Source organism: Molothrus aeneus, chromosome 2, assembly GCF_037042795.1.
Source record: "Molothrus aeneus isolate 106 chromosome 2, BPBGC_Maene_1.0, whole genome shotgun sequence".
Classification (NCBI taxonomy): domain Eukaryota; kingdom Metazoa; phylum Chordata; class Aves; order Passeriformes; family Icteridae; genus Molothrus; species Molothrus aeneus.
The window spans coordinates 108,540,232-108,565,643 of NC_089647.1; the positions used below are offsets into that span (position 1 = coordinate 108,540,232).

General features: G+C 36.3%; 1 protein-coding gene across 1 annotated transcript in view; it reads right to left on the reverse strand.

Annotated features, from left to right (window-relative positions):
* Positions 1-358: 358 nt before the first annotated feature.
* Positions 359-25,412, reverse strand: part of RPGR (retinitis pigmentosa GTPase regulator) — a 39,840-nt gene continuing 14,786 nt past the window's right edge. The window contains exons 6-15 of the mRNA XM_066545479.1: positions 24,831-24,980; positions 19,341-19,499; positions 11,975-12,130; positions 11,337-11,461; positions 10,031-10,210; positions 8,972-9,137; positions 7,492-7,598; positions 5,686-5,751; positions 3,053-4,694; positions 359-2,860 (exon numbers count right to left, since the gene is read on the reverse strand). Coding sequence (XP_066401576.1) covers positions 2,100-2,860; positions 3,053-4,694; positions 5,686-5,751; positions 7,492-7,598; positions 8,972-9,137; positions 10,031-10,210; positions 11,337-11,461; positions 11,975-12,130; positions 19,341-19,499; positions 24,831-24,980 — 3,512 coding nt within the window. The 3' untranslated portion in view covers positions 359-2,099. The remainder of the gene's footprint in view (positions 2,861-3,052; positions 4,695-5,685; positions 5,752-7,491; positions 7,599-8,971; positions 9,138-10,030; positions 10,211-11,336; positions 11,462-11,974; positions 12,131-19,340; positions 19,500-24,830; positions 24,981-25,412) is intronic.

Genomic DNA, 25,412 nt, shown 5'->3' on the forward strand with positions numbered 1-25,412 from the left:
CACACTGGCTAAATAGCCAATGACTCATTGTTAGAGAGAGCTTGGGAAGGGCATTTAACTCATTAAATATTCTCTAACAGAGTATGAGGATACTTACCCTGCTCCAAAGACACATGCTGATGTCAAGACAATATGTTCCAGAGAAATCCAAAGTTTGAAACAAATGGCACAGGGACAAAATACAGCCACTGGGGTAACTTTTTGCTGTAGTTAGGCACAGCACGTGACTGAAGGGATCTTACCTTCAAATGCAGCCCATGGAAGGGGTGAGCAAGGCAGGAAGGTGGGACCTAGACTAGGATTTACTAGGAAACTACTGATCTGCTACAGGCTTTGTAGAAAATAAATTCTGGAGACATCGTGTCAAAGATTGTTTAATGCCAGCATCTCACAAAACAATAATAAAATCTTTCATAATATCAATGTAAGTATTGATTCCATTCATGCTTTTATTGAATGACATTTACTCCTTTTGATTCCTTTCTTCTTCTCTCCTCATTTTCAAGTAGGGCTTAAACAACTGTTTTTCTAGAGAATGTCAGTACTGAGATCTGTCAGTAAAAATTTCCCAGACCCCCCATTGGCATAATATTCAAGTAACAATTCTGCATGATGAGTCCCTATCTCTTCATTTGCCAGTTCAGTCTCTAATAGTTGAAAGATTGATGCATTATCTTACAAAAATAATTTGCAAGATTTGTTTGTGTATTTTAAGGAAATTCTAAAAGTATTAACTTTGTCTTAAAAAAAAATCAGACTTTCCTACTACTTTCATTACTATTCCATCTGGCTTGTTGGTTTGCCTCTTTTTGGAGATTACAGATAGGGTTTTTAAAAACCATAAATATTCTCCAATGAGGAGAAGTTTTGGCTCTGATCCTGGAAACATATATGTGTTTCACACAGCAACAACATATATTCCCCCTCCTGGAATACCTCAGAGTTAGAGGACTAATGTGATATAGTCATTTGTAGGCAGATATAGAATCTTTTGTGTATTGCACAGTAAAAACAAATAAAAAATGTTTTAGAAGTGTGTATTTCAAATTCTTAGTTCTATCCAGTCACCAAGTGTGATATTAAAAAAATTATCCCCGAACTCTAAAGTAATCTAGGCCAGATTCTGAGACCTGTGTGTGTCTTTTTGCACAGAATTATGTGCTGACAACAAAATAAGTAGTCAGCCTTAAGGCCCTTGGAAAGTCCTAGGCCCTCACTTACCCAGGCCTGCGTTTCCATTTACCTCCCACGTAAATTTGGCAATTTGTCCTTTCTTTAATTTAGGTACTTGAACATTTTACCAATGTATGAACAGAATAAAAGTGGGGGGAATAAATTATGGAGTGATCTGGAAGAGGTTTTACAGAGACTTCTGTGAGCCAGAGAGAAGTTTGATAAGAGGATCCATGTTTACCCCTGAAAGAATTTTCTACCAAGGCCGTTGACATAGAAACCAAGAAAGAAAGAAGGATAAATAAGAGAAACCTACAACTGCCTATTCCAATGAGAACTTTGTCTCTCATGTCCAATCAGTAAAGTGTAAACTTATGAGTTTTGTAAGAATGTATAAAAAGCATGCATGCTAGAATAAAAACAGGTTTGAAACCTTCTGAAAATGGAGTATATTGCTTTGTATTGTCACTCAATTACAACAGAGTGATATCAAAATTTTAAAATATGTACCTTTGCTAATTTACTGAAACTCCTTCATGTAAGGCACATTATCAGTAAATGGCCCTGCTACTAAAATTGGTGTATTGCTGATTCAAAGGCAAAGATTACACTGTTACAATGCATAATTGATTTGTCAGCATGACATTACACTTTGATCAAGAGGAAACACAGTTTACCTCCTCAGCAATTAATGTTTTATATATCATACATGTTAAACATAATTATGAAAATGATTGTATCAATAAAGTATGATTTCTCTCATAAAAGTATTCTAAATCTAAACATTTTCTTCAGTCTTTTTCAAGAAATTGGCACTTAAATTATATGCATAATAGTATGCTGTGATTCCACAAAAAGTTTTTTTCAAGTCATAAAAATCAATCTTTTTCCTGAATAGGCTTAAAATTCATCTGCAGTAGTCTATGCTACTTTAGTGTTAAATAATGAGGTAGCACATTGTTCCAAAATTGTTCTGGATTATGTAAACCATTTGCTACACGACGTTTGGATTTCACGTTTTGTTTAGAGCTGTTTGGTAAAGCAGCACTTTCTGTCTTTTCTGGCTTCCTGTGTTTGCTTTTCTTTTCTGGAAGTTTACTACTATAATTTCTCCTTTTATCTTTTACTTTTTCCTCTTCTTCTTCCTCCTCATCCTCTCCCGCATCCTCTTCTTCCTCCTGTCCTAAATCGCCTTCCTCCTCATCTTCTTCCTCTGCTTCCTCTTCACCTTCTCCCTCCTCTCCCTCTTCCCCTTCTTCTTCCTCCTCACCCTCTTCCTCTTTTTCTTCTTCCCCCTCTTCTTCTTCCTCCTCACCCTCTTCCCCCTCTTCCTCTTCTTCCTCTTCATCCTCTTCCTCTTTTTCCTCTTCCTCCTCACCCTCTTCCTCTTTTTCCTCTTCTTCCTCACCCTCTTCCTCTTTTTCCTCTTCTTCCTCACCCTCTTCCTCTTTTTCCTCTTCCTCCTCACCCTCCTCTTCCTCTTTTTCCTCTTCCTCCTCACCCTCTTCCTCTTTTTCCTCTTCCTCCTCACCCTCTTCCTCTTTTTCCTCTTCTTCCTCTTCCCCTTCTCCTTCTTCTCCTTCTTCCTGTCCTGCCTCTTCCTCCTCCTCTACCTCTTCTTCTTCCTCGCTGGTTTCCTCATCTCCCCCTTCTTCCACTCCTACTTCTTCCTCCTCATCTTCCTCTTCTTCTTCCACTCCCTCTTTTCCCTCATCTTCTCCAACACTCTCTTCTTCCTCTCCTACTTCCTCATTTTCTTCCACTCCTTCTCCCTCTTTATCTTCCCCTTTCTCTTCATTTTCCCCCTCCTCTTCTTCCTTTTCATCTTCTTCCCCCTTGTCCCCTTCTGCTTCTGCCTCTGTTCCTTCCTCTTTCTCACCTCCTCTTTCCTCTTCCACTTCATCCTCCCCGTCTTTTCTTTCTTCCATTCCATCCTCACCCACTTCCTTAGTTTTTGTATTTGCATCTTCCTCAACCTGTTCTTCTTCAGATACCTCTCCTTCCCTCCCTGCCAATGATTCTCCCAACTCCTCCTCTTCACCCTCTTTGTCTTTTTCATTTTCCCTTTCTTTTTCTTCTTCATCTTCCTTTTCATCTTCCCCTTCCTCTTCTGCCTCTACCTCTTTTTCTTCCCCTTCCTCTGCATCTTCCCCTCCTTCCTCACTCTCATCTCTTCCCTCACTTTTAACCTGCTCTTTGTCTTTTTCAGTGCCTTTCTCTTTCTCATACTTCTCCTCCATATCTTCCTTTTCTTCCTCACTCACCATTTCTTCTTCCTCCATCAACCTGCCTTGCTCATCTCTTTGCTCTTTGCCAACTTGCTGGCTGACCTCCTCAGTCTCCTCTGCACCCTCATTCCCACTGTCTCTTTCAGCCTGTGATTCTTCTTGTTCATTTCCTTCCTCATTATCTTTTCCCTCTTCATCTTTTTCTACTGAAACTTCATCTCTGTCGTTTTTGGCCTCACTCTCTTCTTCCTCCTCTAGTTTACCTTCACTGTCAATTGTTTCATCCAGTTTTTCTTTTTCACTTTCACCCTTTTCACTGCTTTCATTCTCCTGCTCCTGATCAGATTCCTCCTCATTCTTAATTTCTAATAGCCTGTCTTCATCAGGTTTAGCATCAGAGCTTGTTTCTTCCTCATTCAGGCTTTTTAAATCCGTCTGTTCTACACGTTCCTTCTCAGTGTTTGTAGCTTGCATCTCCTCAATCTCACTGTCTTTTTCTAAGTCCAGATGTGTCACTGTCCTCCTTGCTCTCTGCACAACTCTGTGTTCATAGAAGGGCTCTTCCTTAAGTATATATTTTTGGAGATCATTAGTACTTTCCTCAGTTGATGATGATGATGATGAAGTTACAGATACTTGTTTCAAAAACTGATGCTTTTTTTTAAGCTCCTTCTTTTCTGCACTACTTTCTTCTCCTGTGACATTTATTCTTTCACACTTGTCAGATTTTTCAACACCATCCTTTAGTCTGTTTTGACTATCTGTTGTTTTTTGACTCCCTTGCTTTTTAAAAGGACTGTATTCTTGTACAATTAATGAATCAGCCTGGGGCTGATCCCTGGGAGCAGAAGGAAGTACCTCTATTTTAAGGGACTGCTTAGATTTAACAGCTTTTGGCTTTTTATTGGAAGAATTTATTTTTTCAGTCAGAATTTGATTTTCAGTGGGAAGATTACATCTTGCATCTTCTCTGAAAAATTCAGGATTTTCCACACACTCTTTTTCCCTTTTCACTAATATGCTTTTGTCCTCAGTAATTTCTTGAGCACCACTTTTCAAAGTACTATCACTTTGTACATGCTCAGATTTACCTTTCTTTATACTTTTTCTGGCTACAGGCTTCCCTACAAAGGCACTACTCTTTTCTAAATCTTGTCCAGTTGACTCTGAAAGTGAAGACTGCTTTTGCAAAGAGCCAGACTCTAATTTTGAGCCCTCCTTTGTAAAATCAGAATCCTTGTTTTTCAGCCCACCCTTACCATCTCTTTTCAGTTTCACATTTTTATTGTTCTTCTATTCCACATGAGAAGCAGAAAATTAAAAAGAAAGAAAAAAAGCATTAAAGACAAATGGCAGCGAAAGAAAAAAGGTTACAAAAGCATCTGAACAAGAAAAGAAACAATTTGTGAGAGGGGATTAAAAGACAGCTTAAAGGTAGAGTATTTCACATGAAATGAATTTACAAGTGCACATGTTAGGAGAATGTAACATCCTGGTAATGATCAGTGTAGTGTGCACCTTTCTCACTACCCAAGGAAATGCAGCAGGAATTGTGCAGCCAGTGCCACATCCCATAATCCAGAGCAGGGGCAATGCATGAGGCTGTGCAAGCAGAAGGAAATTTATACAGCTCTCTTACACCTTCCTCCTTTGGAAACCTTCTGATGCACTCACTGTTATGCTCTTTCTAAGAAGTCTGAAAATCTGTTGTCTTTCTGCTTTAAATTTTACACTAATTTAACAAATTATGAATTTAAAAATCTAAAATAAAATGTTAATGAAATATAACTAAGTGCTGAAAAGCTGGGATCACTTTAGGAGTGAAATAGAAAGTACTACAAAGTACTTTAATTTCATAATTAAGACCAGTATTATTGATCCTCTAAATATTCTTCATGGTGAATATCTGTAAATAAAATCTTTATTTACACTGTGTCCCAAAATATTTTCTTAGCAACAAACCAGTAGAAATTTATGTTGTCACATGAAGTGACAGGGTGCATATAATAGCCTCTTGCTTCTTTAATTGGTGAAATATTACACACCCATCTCAAACTGCACTGGATACGTGGAGTTCTAGGTGCCTGCCCAAATTCTCTCTGCCTTCATGCAGCTTCTTAGAATTTTAGGCCATGGATATTCAGAAAATTAGCAAGAGGAGGTCTATAAAATTAGCCTGACTTTTTAAAAACTCAAAGCAAAATAATGAAGTACAAGGACAATACAAGAATTGCACATTTTTAAACATCAGTATCAATATAAAATATGTAATTATTTACAGTACCTTCTGTTTTTGGAGTGGTGATAATTTTAAGGACCAGTCACCAGGATTCAACTTCATTGCATGTGTCTGCAAAAAAATAAGATAAGATCTCTATTAAAAAAATAAATATATTTAATACAGAAAGCAGCATCAAAGCCCAGTTTTACTAAATGGAGCTAGTTTATGAACATTTTAATATTATTGCACAGTCAGGGTGAGACAAACCTATATGATCATTCAGCTCACCTATTTCACTTCCACTCCATCATTTTCTGCTTATAAAGAATGTGGAGAACAAATATCAACACCTAAACTGTCTGTAGAGACTGAACACTACCCTGACCTTTCTCAGAGCCACAGGCATGTTTGAGATCCACCTTCCAGTCCCTGTGAGGTTACAAATAGCACCTTACTCCATTATCATCACCAGCTTAACTCAACATCCAGTTTGGCACCACAGCCTTGAAAGAGCATCTTCAAAGAAACGTTGCACAGCAGAATCTTTTCCTTGGAATCTAATGCCTTTATCTCTTCCACATAAAGCAAGAAACCAAAAGGCAACATAAAATACTACTAAATGGGAATATATAATGCAATTTTGCTCATCCCTTGCCATATGTTCCAAATGACAATACGATAATATTGTCAGCCGTTGATTATTAACGGCTCATGGTTTAAATATATTCTTTTTCAACACTGTGAGGATGGAGAGTTCTGGTTTCAGACTACCAATAATTTGTATAATCAATATAACATTAAAGGTTTTTCCTTCTCTTGTCACATGTGTCAATAAGATGTATGTTGCCACAGTCTAGAAAAATTGAAAAAAAAACCCCTATGCTGTAGCAGATTGTTTTCATTCAGATCCAAGAAGAGCCACCATTTATCTTGTATTTTGACAAGTTTGCCTGATAGGCTTTTTTTCAAATTTATGTTTAAATTTTTTTTAAATGTTTTTAGATTGATTCAGGACAGGTATAAAACTGAAAAGGAGAAGGAAGTCCAGCACATAAAGTGTGCAATATGTAAATAATGCTTCAGTAAATTAATGGTGGCCATGCTGTGCATTGGATCTGATCACATTTTTTTTCACATTTTTTCACATTTCTTGTAAATCAAAATGAAATTTTATAATGTTAAATAAATGACATGCACAAACAGACTGTTAAATTACTAAGTACTTTTAAATGCAAACAAATAATAATTCCTGTAGATGTTCAATGCCTCCAGCATAACTGTGGCTGCATTAAGGCCAGGACATGTCCCTTCTGCTGAGAGAACAAAATGTTTTGGAAAGTTGTACAAGTGATAAGGTGAACATGTTTTTTAAATAAAAGAAATATGTAGGAACAAGCTGGGAGATCACCAAATAATAAAAATGTCTGGGTTTTGGCCTTCCCTTTAATATGATCCACCTGTATTAAAACACTTCTTCTCAAACAGGAAAAGATGCTCTTCTGCTTCATTTCCTGCATTTCTCTGTTGGAAATCATCAAGAAAAGCAAGGTCAGAGATAGAGATCACCATGTGGCCTCCAGCATCCTTTTCCTTTCCTTACTGATTTCCAGAGCTAAAGCATGTGGAGGCACTGCACTACTTGGACTGCTTCATATCACAACACTACTTTGAAAATTAAAATATATTTTAGCATTGGGTAATGATGATACAAAATGCATGCTCATCTAACAGTGTGTCAGTATGATGTGTGTCACATATGATGTTCTGGTAGTCAGGAATTCTGCATTAGAACCTGAAACACAATTCAGCTTCTCTGTCTCCCCCTGCAAATAATTACTGAATTATAGATCCATTTCTGGAATATATTACCATATTTAGGATGTCAGTTGTATCCCCAAGGTTTCTGTCAATATTTTCATTATCTGAATCTTGTTCTGAAGAGACTTCACTAGGTTTATCTTTTTGATGATTATTTTCTACAAGGTAAAATAAGGGCAAATAAACAAATGTCATAGGAACAAGCACTGTATAGCAAACAGCCACTCTTATAAAGTAGAGATTATTCCTATTTCACTAACATAGAACTGAAGTCCTCAGATTCTTCATTCCCTCAGCCCAAGACACAGCAAAACCACTTCCATCTCCTTTCATCATTAAAGATGGAGCTCAGCAAACTGGTCTCAGGGCACTGTAGATCTCTGACCATTTCTGCAGGCTTTCAAAGCCTAATATTATCTTGGACAAAGATTCTTTTGGATAATCTTTTTAATAATAGTGTAACAATTAGACCAAAGTAGCTGCAATTGTGTTACCTCCCTTGCACATTATCTGTATAATGGATGGAGGGACAGTGAGTTTCATGCAGCATTATAAAAATGTCCCTACATCATGAAGCTCATCAGGTCTATGACCATTTTGTACAGCACAAAACCTCAGGTTTTAGGTCTAAGAAGGAAATTCAAATTTCACTGCATTGCTTTGGACAGCTAATGGACATGCTGGCAGATTTAAAAATAACCATCTTCATTCTATTCTATTCTATTCTATTCTATTCTATTCTATTCTATTCTATTCTATTCTATTCTATTCTATTCTATTCTATTCTATTCTATTCTTCATTTCAAATTAGATCTGGCTGTCCAGTAAATCTGAACTAACAATTACACAGAAGCTCTGCATCCTGCACTCTTCAGCATTGTTCTTTCTAGGAAATCACAGAGGCCCAGGATTCCAGACAAGTCCTGAACTGCTCTAGAGAATCTGTGCCAAAGTCCAGTGCTGTATTATGGTTATCCAGACTTTTCCATCAGCTAGAATATAGTAAATCCTTATTATCTTAGATAAAAAAAGAGTGAAGAGTACTTCTGCATTTCCAAGTGAAGAAGAAAGATCCTGTAAGAATTAGTAGACCTCTTTTCTTATGTTTTCTTATCCAAGTTCCTTGTAGGCTTACCTATGTCCTTAACATTGTTCCTAACTTTTTTTTTCCTATAATTCCTTCTTTTCTTTTGTGTGTGTGAAAACAAAACAAGTAGTTAATGTTCTTACAGTATTTTTGTGAATCTTATTTCTAAAGGCTTAAGGAACCACAGGTACAATCAACAAATTGTTTTTCTTTCACTCAAGCCTCCTCTTAATCTTTAAACTTGTTTTGCAAACATGAACAGTGTGAGGCAATTTTCATCTGCACTTCTCTGCTTTCATGCCTGTATGCTGCCAGCCTGCCCTGAGGTAAGACTGAACCTGAACCTTCTTTCAGGTTCAAACTCCACATTTGTTTATGAATTATGAGTCAAACCATTCTTATCATTCTTATCAGAAAACAGCTGCAAGATATGGGACACTTCACCTTTCTCGTGGTCTCCATCCCTCCCAGATTCAGCTTTAAGATGACTTCCTGCAGAAAACCAGAATGGGCTGGTGTTGCTTGCCACAGGCAAGGAAGATTTTAAGAAGCTTTCCCCCATGGCAGGCAGAGTTTGTGCCATTCGAGCAAACTGCTCTGGTGACCTTTCCTTTAGGAGATTGAAAAATAATAAATTGAGAAAAAGGGTAGAAGAACAAAATGTAAGCCATCTCTCATACTTATCAGTATTATTTGCTGTTAGCTTGAGATACAAGTTGCAACTTAATAAACAGAAACAAATATATTTTAAAATTTCAATTATTTATAGTCCTAGAAAGTGGGCAGGTAGATAGGGAGATTTTTAAGATCATCTCTATGGAATGATTTCAAGCAATCCTAAAATATAAACAAAGAAGACAAAGAACTTTTTCTTTTTATCCAAAATGAAAATCTAATCTCTCAAATAACATCAAGGTATTTAATCCACAACATCAATTCATTTTTATAGAATAAATTCGGGTTTTGGTAGAGTTAGTTCTCAGACAGGTAAGTGAAATGATCCAATTCATTGTGAGGTTTAAGGAAATCACATGGAATGTGTAGTGGAGATAAAAGATCAGAAAGTACTATTTTAAGTAGCTACATCTAATAGTCTCCTTTGATATTTTATAAACTATGGAATTGTTTAATATATTCAAGGGTTTAGAGGGAACAGCAAAAGAGTCAGGTTCTTGCTATTTTTTTAAAAAATATTTCTAAGATAGTTTAAAAAAATGCAAAGGAACAGTTTCTACATTTTAGAACGAAAAAAATTACAAAGCCAATTTGAATGTCTTTCACAGAAATAATTAAGCAAAATCTGACCAATACCTGCTTTTTTTTTTTCTCCTGCATCAATTTTTGGAACCAGGGTAAATGTCTGTTTTTCATATTATACATTAAAATGAAACTCTTCGTTTAAGAAGAAATATTTAACTGCTTGATATATGCTGTGATTTTAGCTTTAGAAGTGCTTTGGATTCCTGGAAGAAGTATTGCAACTCTAAATCCCTCTGAGCTTACCCTCTCTCGACGCCGCATCCGTGCTGCTGATAACTGTAAAGTGTTTGCCAGTACAAAGTCCCCTCTGCTTTGAGAGGCAGCAGCAGTCACACGAGGCTCATATAAATCTTCCAAGGGTATTTCAGATCCTTTAGGTCTTGGAGCAGCAAAAACCAGCATGTGACAACCCCCACAAGCAACCTACAGCTCAAAAAAAGGTCTGATAACTTCATTTGCAAGTATCAAGGATGCACTTTTCTTAGAATCAGCTCTAGGGACTTAGATGATAAGGAAGAAATGTAGTAGAAGTAAGACCTAGCAAATGGCTTCAAATTACAACAAGATAAAAGTACTTAATTACATTTATTAATGACTAGTGATCTATGTTCACTTCTTCTTAGTTAAATGCAATGTATTTGTACTGAACAGAGCAAAAGACAGGACTATCAAATTTTTTATATAAAAGATAGCAAAGATATTTCCACTGATTTTCAAGAGACCTTAGCTATTTATGTTGATACAAGTCACTTGAGAGCAATACTGATAGTTTCAAACCTAAATGTTTTATCACAAAATCAGCAAAATGTAAAATAAATTCAACATCCTCCAGTAGAGACAATATTATTACATAAAGATCAGAGGTTTCACTTTTTAAAAAGTTTAAAACACTCACTGCTTCCAATAAAACTTCCTTAATCTCTAATTCCAGTAAACAAACAGAAGTGATCAATATACTTTTGTTGCAAATTTTGTTCAATCTTGAGTCATGTTAACATTTTTTATGCTAACAATTCTCTGACACTTCTTCCACACCTCAAGAAGCAGATGAAAAAACTTCACTTACACAAGTCTCAAAAGAAAAGACTATTCTTGCTTTCTTGTCCAGTTTGGATTAAAAAAAACCTCAAATTTTCTTGAGGTTTAAAAATATCCCACTGTACAAAAATTGTTAAAATTGAAATGATTACTCTCTGGTGTTTACAGAAAAGATATAAATTTCCCCATACTTCCAACCATCCAGGAGTAATAAATAATTCAGTTTATAAGCTAGCTCAGTTCTGAAGACCAAAACACCATAGCACAAGAGTACTGAATAAAATCCCAAAGAGCAAACTGTATGTGTAGCCCAAGTCAAAGACATTCTAAACTAAATTAACACTGTGCTAAGCATAGATAGTTTCCTCTTCCCTTCAGTTTCTGTTGTCTACTATTTAAGTGTTACAGAAAGAAATAATTCTATAATGATACTATTTCAGCTCTCATTAATAATGTGTTTCATAAAAAGATAAATATTATGGTGTCTGAGAGGAATGAACAAAGGTTTTACCAAAAGGACTGTGAACTTCAAGAAATTGTAACACAGAGTGGGATCAAACAGATTTGTAAAACTCTCTTCTCCAAAGCCTAATTTGCCATGTCGTCCATCTCCAAAAGTAAACATCAGGCCATTCTCTGCATAAAGGAATAAAAAGGATGTTAAAACAAAGATTCAATAGAAAACTAGGAAAGAACCATTACAAAGTAGCAGGCTATGAAAGTAAGAAATATTTCCCTTCCAAAAGCAAAATCTGAACAATTATTTTTAGCTCTTCAACAGATGAATATTATTTAAAAAATATGCATGTTTTCAGAAAAAGTACTGTCTGAGATGTTGGTCTAACAATTTGTAAAAAAAAACACTGCAAAAAATAATAAAATTTAAACTATACAGAAAAACAATGGCTTCTAAACAAGAATATTTGTTAGCAAGGCATAATTAGGAGGTTATAATTCCCCAAGAGATACAGAGTTATCATGGCATGGCTGTGGGTCAGAAATTCCTGTTGAATTCACCTTTCTCACTGGCTCATTTCACCCTTAGAACCAGTAATGGATATGTCTGCTACTGCTCATTGTATAAGGAAAGCTTTTTATAGCATAATAGAGAGTTGCTAGAAGCGGTTCCAGAATTTTGCACTCCCATACCTGCTATCACAGCAGTGTGATTTTCCCCACATGCAATGTTACAAATTTTATGCCTCTTCAAGCGTTTCACAGGCTTTGGTACTGAACTTTCAAACACAAAAGTTCCATGTCCCAGCTGCCCATATTGTCCAAGTCCAAAAGTGTAAACATCTGTCTCTGAAATGATACAAATATGCAACATACACGCAACATACATAAATATGCAACATACATTAACAACAAATATGCTGATACATACGTTATTTATAAATATATTTATTCTATAATATATATTATATATATTATTTACGATATAATATATATTATCTATTATTATATTATTTATAAATAATTATATTTATTATATTACTTATACATTTATTTATTAATATAATCACCTACATTCTATTCTCCAAATGGAAGGCCAGTGACATAAACATCATTAAAAAATATTTAATCAATTAAAAATGTGCCAATGAATCAATTTCATTTATCAATTATTAATATACAAAAAAATTTTAAATGGTTCAATGTGTGATGTATTTTCTAACATAAATGCAAAATAATCCACTGATAATATGTACAAAGCAAAGTTAAAAAAAATATGAGAATTTACATACTTCAATCAATTCAAAACTACAATGTTTATACATTTATATACATTTTCACAATAGCCTCATCTTAATTACTCATTAGCACAATGAACATTGTATGGCCCTAAATATAATAGACAAGACTTCATAATTTGTATGTAAGAAGAGACTGGAACAGTAACAGAATAGGTTTGAGTATTCTGTTCAGCTACCAAATCAGCCCTGCAATAAATACAGAGAACACTATAATTGTGTTGTCTTGTGACAAAATAATCATCTTTCCACATTTATATTTTGTCTGTTTAATGGACTGTGTGTGCCAGGAAAAAGAATGAGAGCTTCTCTCCAAAGCAATAAAGATTCCTGGTGTGTCCATCCCTGGCACTCCATCACTACAGGGGAAGATTGTGAAGCTTGGAAATCTTGATGAGGTCATGCTTGAACAGAGAAGTTCTTTGGGAAAAAAGGAGAAGTTTCCCTAGAATTTTGTTTCCTGCCCTTTTTCTTTTGCATGTAGGCAACAAAGGAAAAGTGAGAGAAATTCTACTCAAAGCACTTGAAAATTTATTATGAACAAATGAAAAAGATTATGAATTGACAAAAAATTTTTCATGTTAAGTTAAAAGAACTTTCCAAGGAACTGTGATGAAATAGTAACATTACATCTGGAAATGTTCTTTCTAGAAAAGTCTTTTCCTTTCTGTTCCTTATAAATTGTTCCATAATAAGATGTCATGAATTGACACCATAAACAAAAAAGCGCAATGGTCTCACAGTTTTATAAATTGTAGAAGAAAGGTATTGAGCAAACCTGGTTTTTTTACTAAATGTAATGGTAAAGCTCCCTCTGCTGGAAATTTTAGTGCAAGAAAAAGCTTCTTGGGAGCTGTATAAAGTAAAAGAAGTAGCAAGAATTTTCCTGTAATCTTTATATCCTGTAATATCCTGTATATAGACTGTAAAATATCCTGTAATATAAACTTCCTGCATAAGAATCAAGAAACTACACCTGAAAGCTCCTGAAAGACAGGAGCTTTCTCTAAGCAAACAAAAATCTCATCTTTATTTTAGTAAACTGCTTTGTCACGATGGCTGATTCAAAAAATTCTGTTTAGAAGTACTGCATTTCTTTAAACAATTATTTGGAAACTGGCAGATATTTTAATTCCATGGCTTTATCTGATTAACATAATTACTTTGAATGGACTACAAGTTTTTTCTTTAATCCTAGCATGAAACACGCAAAGTCTTCTGCATTTGTGTTGAGAGGGAGATGTTCTCAAATGTTAACTTTAAAAGGGCAGGGAATTTTTTCTTTCCCGTGTTTCTACTGAAAATGAGGAAAAAGGCCAATCCCAAGCCTGGTTAGAGTGCCTTTATATGATGAAGAATTTCTTCTGTTGCCCTTATAGACCAGTGGCACCTAAATGCTGCTCCTCCTAAATTTGCTTCTTAGTGAATTATCAGGGTAGAGGAAGAAAAAAACCTTGCACCTTTCTTAAATGGCTCACCACTGTGGTGCAGAAGTGAGGTCACACCTCACTAATAACCCCCTTCAGTAGAAATGAGGTATTTCCTCCCATCTGTCCATAAATGCATGGAAAGAGGAGAGTATGGAAAAGCAAACTCACACACTTCTTGATAAAATGACAGGGGTAAATTCATCATTCTGTACACATCAGCAGCCCATGAGGGGGCCCTTGAAGGATAAAGAGAAATGGTTTCAGAGGTTGCACAGAAGACAATGGCTTTGCTGTTCCAAAAGACATCCAGAACTTGAGTGCTGGAGCTGCTTCTTTACTTCCTAGTTCCCTTTTTGGAAAAAAGGGGATATTTCCCTGTAGCAATGTTATCTTCCATCTTTGCAGGCATCTTTTGCAATCTCTGTGATCATTTGCACTATCAATAAAACAGTCCTAGGCAAAAAGCTATATAGCTTTCATATTAGTTTTTACAACATGACATTTGCTGACAGAACTGTATGAGCTCAAAGAATGTTTTTCAGAATCATGCATTCCTTGCTATGTATCTAAGGCCACAGATGAAGCTAAAAAGTCCACAGAACTAAAAAGGAAGCAGACAGGTAAGCTTACATCATAGCAACATAGAATGGTTTGGGTTGGAAGAGACCTTAAGGATCATTTGGTTCCAACCTCATGCAATGGGCAGGGATACTTTCAACTAGACCAGGTCACTCCCATCCAGCCTGGCCTTGAACACAGCCAAGGATGGAACATCCACAACTTCTCTGGGCAACCTGTGCCAGGGCCTCAACACTCTCACAGTAAAGAATTTCTTCCTAATAACCAACCTAAACCTACTCTCTGTCAGTTTGAAGCCATTCCTCCTTGTCCTGTCACTCCAAGCTCTTGTAATAATCCCTCTCCATTATTTCTTGTAGGCTCTGTTCAAGTACTGGAAGACTGGAAGCCATTAGATCAGCCCAGAACCTTCTCTTTTCCAGGCAGAACAACCCCAATTCTCTCAGCCTTTCCTCACAGGGGAGGTGCTGCATCCCTCTAATCATCCTGATGGCCTGTCCACATAAATTCATTCCCCTTGAACATTATTACCATTATTATTATTATTACTACTATAACTATTATGCCAATGAACTATTCACTCTCACAATAGCTTTATTTTTAAACAGCTTATGCTGAAAAATATTACTGTAAAAAACAACCACCACCACAATGTTCAGTATTCAGAATAAGTAACTGGATTTGGGGATTTCAGTATAAATAGTATAGAGACTTAAGAATGGTTTGAAAAATCTAATAATCCTATATGGTCTGAATTGTGAGTTCTGACAGGAAAAGGTAGAATTTTTACATCCTTTCTGTCCTCTTTCAAAAGGGTGCCTTGGCTTTCTTTTCTTTTTAAAAGACCTTGAAACAGAAGATGAAAAATCCAACATTTTACATACTAATGCACTAATGTTCTTATGTCAAACATTCTATTCTCAAAGGTCTGCTTCACTTTTTCCTTTGAAGAGCTATCTTTGCTTTCCCTCCTTTCAGAGAATGAAAGGAAGTAATATATCCTTCTATAGAAAAAATTATTCCCAGAGGATCTGTCCTCATCTGAAAGAAACTGCAAGATATTAAGGCCACTCCAAATAATCCATTTCTTCTTTTCCAATTTCTAGATTCAGATTCATTATTTTTCTACCTTTTAAAAGACCCTACTGAAAAAAACACACAAATTGGGATTGCTGCTCTCCCATACTTAATTTGAAAGTGATGACACCAACAGCTTTCATTTGCAGCAGGAAGTACCTGCAAGCATTGGGGGAATTTGATGCCATTTTTTCAGTCTCTGAGAGAATTAATCTAAGATGAGGACAGGATCTGCTCAGACTGGCTGACTGACTGCCATGAAATGAAAAACTCTGTGCTCTCAAGATTTTGAACTATAGAATTTTAAATGCAATTCTGTTTATTGTCTAGAACAATTGCAAATATTAAAGGCAGAAGTAACAACAGAGCTTGTAAAGATGATGGTTTCCAATTCCACACTCAACACTTCTAAAACCAATCTTTTAAAAATTGGACTTTTTCTTAAATTAGTGCTCTCAACAATTTAATTCTTGTTCTCTTGGGAAAAATAATTGAGTTTCTCATTTTAGAATTTCAGAGGAAAAAACCCAAAGAATTATTTTAATATATACTTTCTACCTTTTACTCTGATGCTTACAGAGATTCCAAGCAGTACATTGATTTAATAACCCAGATAACAGTGGTTCTCACCACAAAAAGCTGCCAATAGAATAGACAACAGTCATAAAAAAGAAATCATATGAAGTGCTTTGGAATAGACTAATTACACATGAGAGTCAGGAAGAAACTTGCCTTATACTCTGTAAGATAACTGAATTATGCTTTCTTCTAATTTGATAAACTCTAAGTAGAAATGATGTCAAGAAATGAGCCAAGATGAGGAACAGTTTTTCCATATGAAATTTTCTCTTGTGCTTTTGCTATGTCAAATGAGATAGATGAAGCAAGGGAATATTCAATAGTCACACACTCAATTCTCATTTCCTGGGACTGAAATGTCACATCCTTAAAAACTGGAAAGACCCTGAAAGGATGAAAACCACACCAGAATATATTGTGTTACTAAAGGCAAGCAGCACCCATTTTCATGGAGGATGACACTTGAAATTCAGAGTTTCTTCAAAATTGTATTATTTTCTTAATTTATGAAAATGAGCTTAAAAGAGGTGTAAATGTTTCTGCCCCTCTTTAAAAATATCTCATCAGAATTCTCAGTTTCTGGTCACACCACCTCAAGATGTAATTTAGGACCAATTTTAAGTGAAGTTTCTGGTGCAAAGCCATTAATGTATGTATGTCACAGTCCCTTAAAACTTTTAGTATCTGTATCTACCTCTTTTCAACTTTTTGCTCAAATTTTGCTTTGAGTCAGAAAATGTTCTCTGTGTTAACACTTCTGACTAAGTATCTTGCATTTGAGACAGTATTGCCACTATACTGTTTCACTCAAAGTGTCTTAGTCAGAAGTTCACATTTGTCACCCATTTAATAACAGCTAAATCACACTAAAAAAAAAAATCTGATTTTTACTCTTATCTCAACTATTAATCTTCAGGAAATGTATTTTGTTGGAGAATATAGTTTTTCTCTTTTTGTGACTCAACTAGGTCCTCTGGCACTCAACACTTTGATCATCAACTGCCAGCTCAGCCAGCATTGAATTTCTTACTTACTTCTACTAAAGAATTTATTTCCATAAGCAAGCAAATCTTACATATATGTATACTTATTACAGTATTTTTTCACTGCATTTTTCTATGGCATTTTTATCTCCCTCTTTGTTCTAGCTCTTGTCCAGATTTCACTATAATGATGATGGCATCCAGGTCTGTATCTTTCTTCTAAATCTCTGTAACAGTCATTGGTTATAATGATCATTTTTATCACATGAAACACCATTAAGACAAAATATCTACTGGTTGAATTCAGATTTATGGTTAAAAAAATAATCAATGATGATAATCAAATTCTTTCTACAAAACTTCACTTTATAACTCATAAAATAATGCTATGATTTATGCATTTGTTGGTCCCAAATTTATGGCAGTTTTTTCACTAATAATGATAATCTGATTTCATATAAATAAATTTATTTTGTGACATAGAATACTGTCAGGGTAAGACTGTATCTTGGTGGAAGAAGGGAGACAAAGGCATTGAAATGTAGACAAATGTTTATATTCCTTCCTGGATTAGCTACTGCTATTTCCTCTTTATAGTTTTCCCAAAGGAATTTTAACCTAGCCAGAATCTTGCAGCTTGACTCACCACACATAATCTTTCCCAGCATTTCACTTCTACCTTTACTCCTTCCCATGGCTTGCAGCACAACACCACTCACAATCTCCCTCAGTTGGATTTTCAGTTTATAAAGTTTGGCTACATAACCTTGAATGCACACTACAAGATTGTCACAAGAGACAACCACAGAGAATACAGATTAGAACACAGATTTAAGGACTGATATCTATCCATCCAATATATACATAGCTTGGTTATATATCTATATATATCTTGGTTTACAGGTTTTTTATTTTGGCAGAAGAAAAATCACAGGCTATTCAGTTTTACACATATTATATTCATTACAAGCTAAAGCTGCTATTTTTGAACTATCTTCAGGCAAAGTCAAACTTACCTTTCCTGCTTCTACACCACTCTAGGTCAGGATAGGATTTGTGGAAAGAAATGGCTGGCACTGCTTTGCATGTATGCCTTGGAAAAGCTCAGTCACCACTGGCAGACAACCATTTAACAGTTCAGTAACACAAAGCATTTTCCAAGTACTACATATGTGGCCCTGTGAATTAATATGTAACATTTGTATTTGCTGATTTTCATAACCTGCACAATATGTCAAATGTCTGTGCTGATTTCATATTTATGCTAAAGATTCTGCTCAAAGGCACAAGCAAATTCTGTATCACAATAAGAGATATTTAATCCATTCAGGCATGCAGTAGATAGTGAAGCTACTTGAAAAGTGACTTCCTACATACCTTCCTAAACATTCAAGAGCATTTAAATTTACTACAGAATGGAAGCTTTCCTCTAGAACTTCTCTCTCACTTCAATAACAATTTCAAGCTCCTTAGAGGAAGAAAAACATCAATCATCTGTGTTGCACCAGGTGGTGCTGGCTTATTACAATTCCAGTAAGAAAGGCACTCAGCCTATGTAAAGTTCTCTTAAAATGCTATTTATTGGAGCTAAGACTATAAAGAAAAAGAAGACAGGATCAATAACCTTCTGTCCCTTCAGAGGCTGGGACTCCTGAGCTGTGTGGAATTGAAAAGGACCCAAGCATGCTCTGCAGATCCCATCCATGGAAGGTTACCTCAGTTTGAGCTCTTACAGGATTTTCTTATACCCAAAACCACTGTACACATCATTTATACTGATAAATTCAGCATTTTATACTGAATAAAAAGGACATTCAATAGGAACTTGCTGCTGAAGTTTCAGATGAAGCAAGGACAGGCAAGTGGTGTCAACCAGGAGCTGCCTGGAAGCTCCTCTGTTAAAATCACCTGGCCAAGTTCATCCTGTAGCCAAGGGACATGGCAGTGCAGCACAGGCCTGCCTTAGCTGGGTGGTACATGGATTTCTACCTGCTTGGTGTACAATGGCCTTCCAGTTAGGATCAGCATCCAGCACTTCAGTGGGATGTAAATTCTTTAGAGTGAATGGAGTTTAAATTACAGGGCTGTAAGAAAAGCCAGTTAAATTGCATACCTGTCAGCACCACAGTGTGTTCTCCACCACAAGCAACCTTATTAACCTTTTCCATAATTCCCAGTACAGGCTGTGGGACTCTATTGTTCTTCAGCTGTTCAGGGAATAATCCCAGTTTCCCATTCACAGCTTCTCCAAAAGTATAGAGCTCACCATCTCCTGTGAAAATACAGAACAGAGTATGGTTTCTAGCACACACTCAGGAGCAAGAATGGGTTGTCAAGACTGCTGCAGACACAAATTATAAAGACAGAAAAGTGTATGAACATTACAGGATAGCTGAACATATTTGTATAATGCCCAAACAGCTGTGAAAAGCACAGAATTCACAGAATCACTGGGTTGGAAGAGACTTTCAAGATCATTGAGCTCAGCCCAGCCCTAACACCTCAACTAAACCATGGCACCCAGTGCCACATCCAGTCTTTTCTAAACACATCCAGGGATGGTGACTCCACCACCTCCCCAGGCAAACCATTCCAGAACTTTATCAGTCTTTCAGTAAAAAACTTTTTCCTGATATCCAACCTATATTTCCCTTGGCACAGCTTAAGGCTGTGTCCTCTGGTTCTGTCAGTGTTGCCTGGAGAAAGAGCCCAACCCCACCTGAGCACAGGCACCTTTCAGGGAGTTTAGAGAGTGGTAAGGTCACCCCTGAGTCTCCTTTTCTCCAGGCTGAGCACCCCAAGCTCCCTCAGTCATTCCTCACAGGGTTTGTGTTCCAAGCCCCTCACCCTCACTCTGCTTTGACGGGACACAAAGGTGCTAGATTTAAGTCCCCTGCAAATTCCAAATCACAATATTTAGCCTTCAATGAATGTAGCCATAGGAAAAACTAAACCATATACATCCTGCTTCTGAGAGGTGGTAATTCCCTCTGTAATCAGTATTTAAGTCAAATGAAGAATTGCTTATAAGAATCTGAACTGAAACAGAAAATAATTTTGTGTGGAATTTTGATGGAAAATCAACCTGCTCAAGCACGTGGCACAGGATTGTGTCCAGACATTTCTGGAATATCTCCTGTGAGGGGGACTCCACACCCTCTCTGGGTGTCTGTCCCAGTGCCTGGTCACTGCATAGTGGAGAATTTCTTCCTCATGTTCAGATGGAACTTTCTGGCCATCAGTTCCTGCCCATTCCTCCTGTCCCATTGCCAGGCACCACGGAGCACAGCCTGCTCCATCCCCTGACCCTCCCTGACAGACAGGGATGAGATTCCCCCGCAGCCTCATCTTCTCAAGGCTCTCTTACATTCTTCTACCTATTTTCTAATATTTTTTTTGCAGTCATTTCAATCTTTTTCTGCTTCTTAAGAACCAGCAAATTACCTCAGCTGCAAAAAAGTACATTAGTAAAGTAAATTTTACACCTAAGGACCGTGTTTAGGCTTCTCTGTTCAGTTTGATTTCCTGTCTTAATTTTGATTTTATTCTTATACCTATGTGCAGAAATACTTTGCTCTTATTTGCACCAGCATCAATTTTCTGTTCTTAGACAGTAGCCCAATTAAAAAGATAAAAATCAACTGCAATGTGAGGTTTTCTGTAACCAAAACATTCTGCTGACAAAAAAGAGATTTTAAGCATCCTAAGTGGAAAGAAAAGAAAAGCTACAAAAAGAACCCTGTATTTTTTGGAAGGTAAATATTTTTTCAATACTCTTAGATCAGCCATATATTTCTAAAAACAAGTTTAAAAAAACCCCCAAATCACTTGGGAGATAACTACTTATGCAGTTCTCTTTGAAGAGACCAGCAGTTCTTTTTAAACACTATTGCACTGAAAAAATTAATCCAGTCATTATCTAATTAAGAGGATTAGAGATTCAAATGGCCAAGCCTCCCAAACTCATCAAGTTTATTACATTTTTTCCACTTAATAATCCAGCTAACAAAGATAAAACCATTTACCAAAGCAATTTTTGAATACATTACATATCCCTTTTAGGCAAATAATGGTCTAAAAACTATGAAAAATAGCAATCAAGCATGAACAGAACCCAGTCAAACCCAGATAAATTTTGAGTGCATCTGCATGCTGAGGACATGATGTACTGTGTGGAGTACACCTGAATTTTAAGGACACTCTGTTCACAACAAAACCTGGTTATTTAATTTGTTCCTCTCATATCAGTCACACTCTCACATGTTGAACTTTCCCTAATGTGATTTTCTGTATCAGTAAATTTAAAGTCACGGGAGCACATCAAGAAAATGGACAAGTGAATGGAAAATGTCCCTCAAAGGAAAATGTGCATTTGAGTGCATAGATAAGAGATCTGGCTGGTGGCAAATGAGGGACAAAAATGAGTGGACAAAAGAAATGGATAACGCTAACATTTCTTGAATAAATGAAGAAGAAAATAAATATTTATCAAGACCAAATTGGTTAAAACTGTCTCAAACACTGAAATTCAGAGCTTGGAAGTGTTTGTGGGATGAATGATTCTTAAACCAGTCCTTAAAAATAATGACAAAATATATTAAAAAAAGGATTCAAGGAACCTGCAAAACTCTTTATGAAAAGACATCTTCTCAGTAAGAATCTATCTTGACCTTGATTACAGTTACAATTCAGGCAGGGGAAACACTAGGAGGGGTCTAATATATTCAATTCCTTTCTATCTCCACACATCTAATTCTGCTGTAGAAGCCAAGCAGTGGTGAGATATATCAGCTTTTCCTGCTCTCCATCTCCTGCAGTGGACAAATGAGCTGTACATGCTTGCCAAGCTTAATGCTTCCTGAAAAATTGTCCCCTCCTGAGTGTGTGATCAAAGGAAAGTCAAGGAAAGATCTGTGTAAGTGCTCAAAATTGTTGCTACACTCTCCCAGCAGTTTATTTCTCTGTTGATTTGCTTGAGGAATAACCCTGATACTGGGACACAATGTCCAAAGCCTGCAAAAAGAAAGGAAAGAAAACACACTGAAAAATCCTGAAGAGAGCTGGAAGCTACAGATTAAGAACTTCTTTTCAGTGGAACGCTTTGACAAATGCAAAGGAGAGGGAAGGGGAGCAATCAATCATCTTTCAAATATGAACTGATTAATCAGACTAGTTCCCAATTTGCATATAGAATTGAGTTAGCCATTGCCTGTGCATATGGGCACAGGCCTATATGCCTAATCTAAATTTCAGAAGTGGGTTTTTTATTTAAAATATTCAGGATTTATTCTGTTCTTCTATTCTGCAACCACTTTGGCATCAGTGGAGTCCACGTGTACATGGCAGAATACAGGTGACACATGTTCAGCAGTTAAATTGTCTGCAAAGAAGGCCTTCTAGAAAGCAGAAGGAAGAAGGGTGACATCACTTTTTGGAACTATAAGAGGCATTGCTCTTGTCTTTATAGCAGTTAACCACCTTAAAGTTAAAAGTCTACTAAAAAGAATCTAAAATCCAGCAATGTCAAAAAAAATAAGAACTTCATTTTAAAAGGAGAAAAAAAGCTGAAGTCCATACTTCACCACTCTTTTATTCAATACTCTCTTATTAATGACCATCCTGCCCTGGAGAGGGCACTCTGTGTCCACACTATGTTTTCTAGTGTCCTCATGAGTCACCTTTTAGTTTTAACCCAGATATGCCTGTGTTCCCAACAGGTTTTTCAGCCAGCACACACCTTATGTCAAACACAAACATATTAAGAAAGGGAGCCATATGGTGCCATGCTCATCAGTTCAGTCTGACAGCATCTACCAAGTTTGAAATCCTGCAAGCATGTTACACTATTAAAGAGAGTGTATTATTTCATGCTTAAAAATCAAAATGTGGTAATTCTGTAGTATTCTAATAACTGGTAAGTAACACATCCTGTGACTATGGTATACTCAGAAAAAATGCATAAAGCTAATTTTTAAACACTGTGTAGCTATACACTGACAGTAATGCAACAGAAAATCGATTCTGCAAAAGTACTTGGATGCCCAGTGTTAAATTTTTATAGCAGCTGAAGTATCAGTCAAATAAAACTGATGGCAAGGGGCCCAAAGAAAGTAATAAAAAAATTTATGCTTTCACCACAAAGAATGCCATGCATGTGTCAGTAGCTTTAGTGACATAGACTGAATTCATGCAGGACTTGCAGATATTAAGGCTAAAAATTAAGATTTTCCATCTCATACTCAGACCTGTTTAAGTAGTAATAGGTTCACAAACTCCTCATTTTCACAGGTGATAACCAGTTCATTCTTCCTATCAATATTTTAAGAAGCTCCATTTTTCTTAGCCAGGTACAAGCCTAAGCCTTTTTTTCTTATCCCCTTCCATCAAAAGTTTCCACTTCCTTAGGGCACTTGGCACACACTGTTCTCTCTTTACTCTCAGATGCTTGTCCTCAACCCTTCTACTAATAAGAACTTTTGTGACATCCTGCTGCACTGCTGGACCTTCAGCTCTTGGCTCAAAGGCAGAGATGCACACATTACTATTACATCCTTGAAGAAAGTATCTTTTTTCTCCCATTTATTCTGAGTCCAGGAAGCTGTACTTTTCCTAACAGATGCTGAGGTCCTGATCAGTCCCAGACACTTAATTCATTTACTGTAATAAAGCATTTGTAATAAAAAGTTGCACACTACCAGCCTAATTAATATTTGTGCACCGTAGCAAGCTCTCATTCTGTTAACAGCATGTTCTCAGAGAGCAATAAAGATATTTTATGAGGAAAAGTAACATTTATCAAGTAATCTGGGAAAGGTATCTGATGGAATAGCTCCTGGGTACCTATTAAAAGCTTTACAATCAAAACTATCGATCCTTTGAAATCTTTAATTACTCTAAGGGGACCAAACAGTAAAGTTTAATAATGTAAATCTATATGGCTGAGAGGAATTCATAGCTGCTCATACATAATGCCATCAATACTGGCTGATAATTCATCCATACTGGCATTATTAAAAGGTGAGTGGAATCTTCACTTTGGAAACCAATGGAGAGTTGGGAAGAGAGAGTTGGAAAGCAATAGGGAGGTGGTTTGGTTTGGAGAGCAGACATCAGCTCACTGCAGCATTGCTTCTCCTCATATCACACACTGCCAGTTTAAATTATTTCAAAACTTAAATTTAAGACTGAAAAACAAAATTGGAAAACAATCTTTTACTTCTAACAAGATTAATTTTTTCTCATAACATAGCATCTCAGTTCAATATTGATATTTCTAGAGAAGATAAAGTTTATTATTTGATCATCAAAACAAAAAACCCTCAAAAAAAGTTGAATTTTTGAAATCATAGTTTTAATCCACAATATATGCAATAACCTTTACAAAAACAAACTGTAATAAGATATTTCATTCTTTCTCATATACTTCCGCACAACAATGTGCAAATGCAGAAAATGAACTGCAAGTTTTTTCTCTGTGATGCAAAACTACATGGGAGGCTTTCTGTCCCATGGCAGTTTTTAACAATTATAGGGTATCAAGTTTCAAACAACTACTTGAAAAGCACTGTCTTGTCTCCACTAACCTCTATTCCCATTCTCTTACCTGTAATCAAGGCAGAATGATAATATCCACAGGACACAAAGGAAACAGGTTTTCCAATATCCACTTTGCAGGGGACACTGACAGAGGCTTCACTGGCCAGGCCAATCTGCCCTTCTGAATTATCACCCCACACAAAGAGCTGCCCATCCTCTGAAATGAAGACACAGATAGTTAATAGATTTAAAACAAAAATTAATAAAAAGTTAATCTATTTATTGAAGAGTACTTCAGAAACTCTCCATATGATACTAGTGAATGTCATGATCTCAAGGATATAAATGATAATTTAGCTCAATGCAAAAAGGAATTGGAAATAAGAGGGTATTTCCTAAGCTTTTCAAAAGTGACTCAGAACACTTACACATAACCAACATTAGGCCATAAACACCAACAGAAAAAATACTATGTAAAAAAAGTCCTTCAGAAAGAGGAAGAGACTGAGTGAGACAATTCAGTTGCCAGAGATCAGTATGTAAATATTACAGTGAATTTAAGGCATCTTCTCATTTCTAGGTGTAAGTCACCCCTTTCTCATTCTTCCAAACTTATTCTCTGCTCTGACTTTGGTAGGCATCCCAATTA